We start from the raw sequence: 6,000 nt of genomic DNA on the forward strand, positions 1-6,000 counted from the left end.
GCAGCTTCTCTCCTCCTGCTACCCCCCCAAAAACCCATCTCCATAGAGACTGTGTCTGCTTCCAAAAAGACAAAAAACAAACTAAAAACCAGCAACAAACAACTTAAACATTTACAAAGAAAGAACAATACAGTATCCACATCTGAACCAAAGAGTAAAACAGTGAAATGTGGATTATTAAATATTAGGTCTCTCTCCTCCAAGTCTCTGTTAGTACATGACTTAATAATTGATCAACAAATTGATTTACTCTGCCTTACAGAAACCTGGTTGCAGCAGGATGATTATGTTAGTTTAAATGAATCAACACCCCCGAGTCATTCTAACTACCAGAAATCGCGAAGCACAGGTCGAGGGGGCGGTGTGGCAACAATTTTTCACACCAGTCTATTAATTAATGAAAGACCAAGACAGACTTTTAATTCATTTGAAAGCCTGATGATTAACATTGTCCACCCCAGCTGTGAAACTCAGAAACCAGTCTTACTTGTTATCATCTATCGTCCACCTGGGCCTTACACAGAGTTTCTGTCTGATTTCCCAGACTTTATATCTAATTTAGTTCTGAGCTCAGATAAAATAATTATTGTGGGTGATTTTAACATCCATGTTGATGCTAAAAATGACAGCCTCAACATGGCATTTAATCTGTTGTTAGACTCAATTGGTTTCTCTCAAAATGTAAAAGAACCCACCCACCACTTTAATCACACTCTAGATCTTGTTTTAACATATGGCATAGAAACTGAACATTTAACAGTGTTTCCTGAAAACCCTCTCCTGTCTGATCATTTCTTGATAACATTTACATTTACAATAATTGATTACGCAGCAGTGGAGAGTGGACTTTATCAAAGTAGATGTCTTTCTGAAAGCGCTGTAACTAAGTTTAAGAATATAATCCAGCCACTGTTATCATCGTCAATGCCCTGTACCAACACAGAGCAGAGCAGCTATCTGAACGCTACCCCAACAGAGGTCGATTATCTTGTTAATAATTTCACCTCCTCACTACGTACGACTCTGGATACTGTAGCTCCAGTGAAAACTAAGGTCTCTAATCAGAAGTACCTGACCCCGTGGTATAATTCTCAAACACGTACCCTAAAGCAGATGACTCGTAATCTGGAGAGGAAATGGCGTGTCACAAATTTAGAGGATCATCATTTAGCCTGGAGAAATAGTTTGTTGCTTTATAAGAAAGCCCTCCGCAAAGCCAGAACAGCTTACTACTCATCACTGATTGAAGAAAATAAGAACAACCCCAAGTTTCTCTTCAGCACTGTAGCCAGGCTGACAAAAAGTCAGAGCTCTTTTGAGCCAACCATCCCTTTAACGTTAACTAGTGATGACTTCATGAACTTCTTCACAAATAAAATTTTTATCATTAGAGAAAAAAATTACCAATAATCATCCCACAGATGTAATATTATCAACAGCTACTCTTAGTTCCATTGATGTTAAGTTAGACTCTTTTTCTCCAATCGATCTTTCTGAGTTAACTTCAATAATTACTTCCTCCAAACCATCAACGTGTCTTTTAGACCCCATTCCTACAAAACTGCTCAAAGAGGTCCTGCCATTGATTAATTCTTCGATCTTATATATGATCAACCTATCTCTAATGATCGGCTATGTACCACAGGCCTTCAAGGTGGCTGCAGTTAAACCTTTACTCAAAAAGCCATCTCTAGACCCAGCAGTCTTAGCTAATTATAGGCCAATCTCCAACCTTCCTTTCATATCAAAAATCCTTGAAAGAGTAGTTGTCAAACAGCTAACAGATCATCTGCAGAGGAATGGTTTATTTGAAGAGTTTCAGTCAGGTTTCAGAGTTCATCACAGCACAGAAACAGCTTTAGTGAAGGTTACAAATGATCTTCTTATGGCCTCTGAGAGTGGACTCATCTCTGTGCTTGTCCTTCTTGACCTTAGTGCAGCATTCGATACTGTTGACCATAATATCCTGTTAGAGCGATTAGAACATGCTGTAGGTATTACAGGTATTGCACTGCAGTGGTTTGTATCATATCTATCTAATAGACTCCAATTTGTGCATGTAAATGGAGAGTCCTCTTCACACACTGAGGTTAATTATGGAGTTCCACAGGGTTCAGTGCTAGGACCAATTCTGTTTACATTATACATGCTTCCCCTAGGCAGCATCATTAGAAGACATAGCATACATTTTCACTGCTATGCAGATGACACCCAGCTCTATCTGTCCATAAAGCCAGATAACACACACCAATTAGTTAAACTGCACGAATGTCTTAAAGACATAAAGACTTGGATGGCCACTAACTTTCTGCTTCTTAACTCAGATAAAACTGAGGTCATTGTTCTCGGCGCTGAAAAGCTTAGAAATATGGTATCTAACCAGATTCTTACTCTGGATGGCATTACCTTGGCCTCCAGTAACACTGTGAGGAACCTTGGAGTCATTTTTGACCAGGATATGTCCTTCAACGCACATATTAAACAAATATGTAAGACTGCGTTCTTCCATTTGCGCAACATCTCTAAAATTAGAAATATCCTGTCTCAGAGTGACGCTGGAAAACTAGTTCATGCATTTATTACTTCCAGGCTGGACTACTGCAATTCATTATTATCAGGATGTCCAAAAAACTCACTGAAAAGCCTTCAGTTAATCCAAAATGCTGCAGCAAGAGTACTGACAGGGACTAGAAAGAGAGAGCATATTTCTCCTGTTTTGGCTTCCCTTCATTGGCTTCCTGTTAAATCCAGAATTGAATTCAAAATCCTGCTCCTCACATACAAGGTCTTAAATAATCAGGCCCCATCCTATCTTAATGACCTTGTAGTACCATATTACCCTATTAGAGCACTTCGCTCCCACTCTGCAGGCCTACTTGTTGTTCCTAGAGTATTTAAAAGTAGAATGGGAGGGAGAGCCTTCAGTTTTCAGGCCCCTCTTCTGTGGAACCAGCTTCCAGTTTGGATTTGGGAGACAGACACTATCTCTACTTTTAAGATTAGGCTTAAAACTTTCCTTTTTGCTAAAGCATATAGTTAGGGCTGGACCAGGTGACCCTGAATCCTCCCTTAGTTATGCTGCAATAGATGTAGGCTGCCGGGGGATTCCCATGATGCATTGAGTTTTTCCTTTCCAGTCACCTTTCTCACTCACTATGTGTTAATAGACCTCTCTGTATTGAATCATATCTGTTATTAATCTCTGTCTCTCTTCCACAGCATGTCTTTTATCCTGTCTTCCTTCTCTCACCCCAACCGGTCGCAGCAGATGGCCGCCCCTCCCTGAGCCTGGTTCTGCCGGAGGTTTCTTCCTGTTAAAAGGGAGTTTTTCCTTCCCACTGTCGCCAAAGTGCTTGCTCATAGGGGGTCATATGATTGTTGGGCTTTTCTCTGTATCTATGAAGCGCCTTGAGGCGACATTTGTTGTGATTTGGCGCTATATGAATAAAATTGAATTGAATTGAATTGAATCATGACAAACCAATATCCAAAGAAAAGCCCAGAGAAACATTGTCTAAACTGACAACAAAGCCTGGCTCATTGGGAGCAAAACACAAAGTATTACTCAAAACTCGGGAGTTCTGCACAGTGTGTTATTTTTTTGGTTTTATATGTTTGGAGTTAGAGTTAGCTGACATTGACGTTTCTCCGTGTTTGCCAACTAGCTAGCTGGCTAATAAGTCGAGCTATGCAGCAGGGACTGTTGGTTAAGCCCAATAAATCTTTTAGGTCCTATTTATTCAGAAAAATCTAATTCTGAAGAAAATCCTCAAGTATTTTTATTTTAACCACGGCTATAAACTTACTGGTATCAGTTCTCTAACATTAAAACTCCAGGACAACAACTAAAGTTAGATGTCCAGGTCCTTCCTCATACAGGGACACAGGATAATCTGACGGTGCTTTAGGTTTGTTTATGCAGAAATATAAAAAAAAATCAAGTGTTCAAAAAATTTCAAGCAAAACTAAACATGAGTGAGCAGCAGATGTCTTACATTATCAGGTGAGCTCCATGGTTGAGGTTTGGTGTTGGTGCAGGTTCATCAGTGAAATGTGGAGGTAGGAACATGGACCCATCACTCCTCACAGACACACAGCTGGATGCTGGAGACTGTGACCTCTGACCCCTGCAAACACAAACATCAATAACTGATCAGTTCTCTCTGACAGCCATATGATCAGCTGATCCCTCTGTGATATTGTGTCTGCCTCATAACGCTGACAGGTCAGCCAATCATCAGCCAGTTTTTTCTGTCTCTGAATGAACTCAGTTTGTTCTCAGCTCTTCTCTCTGATTCTGCTGCACTGACTTCACTTAAACTTACAGAGTTCAGATCTTAGCAAGAAAACAAGTCAATAAAAATCAAACTCAGATCAAACAGTTTGAACCAATCACAGATCAATGATTCTGTCATGGTTCTGTTGAAATGACTAATAAAGTTAGTAGTGTTCTTACATTGTTGCTGCAGGTCCATGACTGTAAGGTGGAGGTGTTTGTGTAACCCCGTCACTCCTCACAGACACACAGCTGGATGCTGCAGATGCTGCTCCGTCCTCTTCCTCCATCTTCTTGATGTCAGGGTGGAGTTAGTCTGAGAGGTAAACACACACACTCAGAGGTGCTGTTGTACTGGAAGCATCACACTGACGGGTTTCTAATGTTGGAGCTTTGGCCCTAAAGTCCAAACCAGTTATTTTAGAGGCTCAAAGTCTTTAAAAAACACCAAAACCATCACATTATTTAATAAGTACATGATCAGGTGGATGAAGGAACTCAGTGTGTTTGGGATCATCATCATGGTGAGGAGCCCACATGTTACGGCTCCTTTGGAGAGAAGCTGAGGATCACTGCAGGAAGTGAGCTCATGAAACCAAACTGCTGTTTGTGAGCAGGATGACTCTGTTATTGGACCTGCTCTGTGTTCTACATATGATCAATACTTCAAATATCTGTAAACATGTCATCTTATATTTGTTGCACTTGGTCACATCTGTCTTTAAAAATAGATTTTTAATGTCACTGAGAGTTCTTTTCTACCTTTATTGATTTATTTTGGAATAAATTAAATATAAAGGTGCCAAAAACTGCCTGCAGCTTCTGCTCTGTGACAGGAAACTACTGTCAGGCTCAAAATGACTTCAGATTATTCATCACAGAGTGTTTATAGATCACAGGACACGTTACAGTTTTACTGTCGATGTTTTAGTTTAAAAGAATGACGTGATAAGGTCTTACTGTGAATCTGCGCGCTCATTGGCTAATAACTTGAGACTGACAGGTGGTTATCCAATCAGCGTGCGGCCTCACACGGACATAAATCTCTTAAAGTTTGTTTCTGAAGGGATTTTCAGGTCAGACCTGATGTTTCTGCCTACAGCCTGTTTACCGATATAATCAATATCAGATATCAGAGCAACAGAAACCTCGGTGATCAGGATGCCGGGACTGAGAACAGGAAGTGGCTCAAACAGTTTAAAGTCAGAGACTGTATCCCAATTTAGGTTCTGCAGCCTTAAAGGCTGCATTTTAAGGCCGATTACGTCACAGTGGCGCGCTCCAAAACACTCCAACTACAAAACAATTGCAAACTCCAAAACACCTGCAAACTCCAAAACACAACGGAAGTGCTCCAGGACGCTAGGGGAAGTGTTGAGCTTTTGTTACCTAGTAACTACACAAGCCAGGAAGTACCAATGACCGGATTTGGGGTCTGCAGCCTTAAAGGCCGCATTTTAAGGCCGATTACGTCACAGCGACATGACGAAGGCTATCCCAATTCAAAGGCTGCTCGAAATGCTGCCCTCAAATGCGTCCTTCATTAATTTCCTTGAATTTTAAGGCTGTGGCGGTGTACACTTCGTGGCCCAACATATCCCACAATTCATAGCGCGGCAGTCGGTGTGGATAATTTTGCCGCAGACGGCAGAAGCGGAGCGGCCGAAGAGTAAACTGTGAAAAGTAAGTACTGAATATTATGTCACTTATTTTTGTGCAAATGT

At 40.9% G+C, this 6,000-nt stretch overlaps 1 protein-coding gene across 2 annotated transcripts in view; it reads right to left on the minus strand.

Annotated features, from left to right (window-relative positions):
* Nucleotides 1-5,425, minus strand: part of LOC148096496 (NACHT, LRR and PYD domains-containing protein 12-like) — a 63,598-nt gene extending 58,173 nt beyond the window's left edge. The window contains exons 1-2 of one of the 2 annotated variants that reach the window (XM_087835654.1): nt 4,457-5,425; nt 4,029-4,127 (exon numbers count right to left, since the gene is read on the minus strand). In XM_087835654.1, coding sequence (XP_087691780.1) covers nt 4,029-4,127; nt 4,457-4,566 — 209 coding nt within the window. In that variant the 5' untranslated portion in view covers nt 4,567-5,425. Of the gene's footprint in view, nt 1-3,995; nt 4,128-4,456 lie in introns of both variants that reach the window. The other variant, XM_087835656.1, reaches the window with a different exon arrangement.
* Between the last annotated feature and the right edge of the window lie 575 nt (nt 5,426-6,000).

Source organism: Neolamprologus brichardi, chromosome 23, assembly GCF_056152115.1.
Source record: "Neolamprologus brichardi isolate AB-2024 chromosome 23, ASM5615211v1, whole genome shotgun sequence".
Taxonomy (NCBI): Eukaryota; Metazoa; Chordata; class Actinopteri; order Cichliformes; family Cichlidae; genus Neolamprologus; species Neolamprologus brichardi.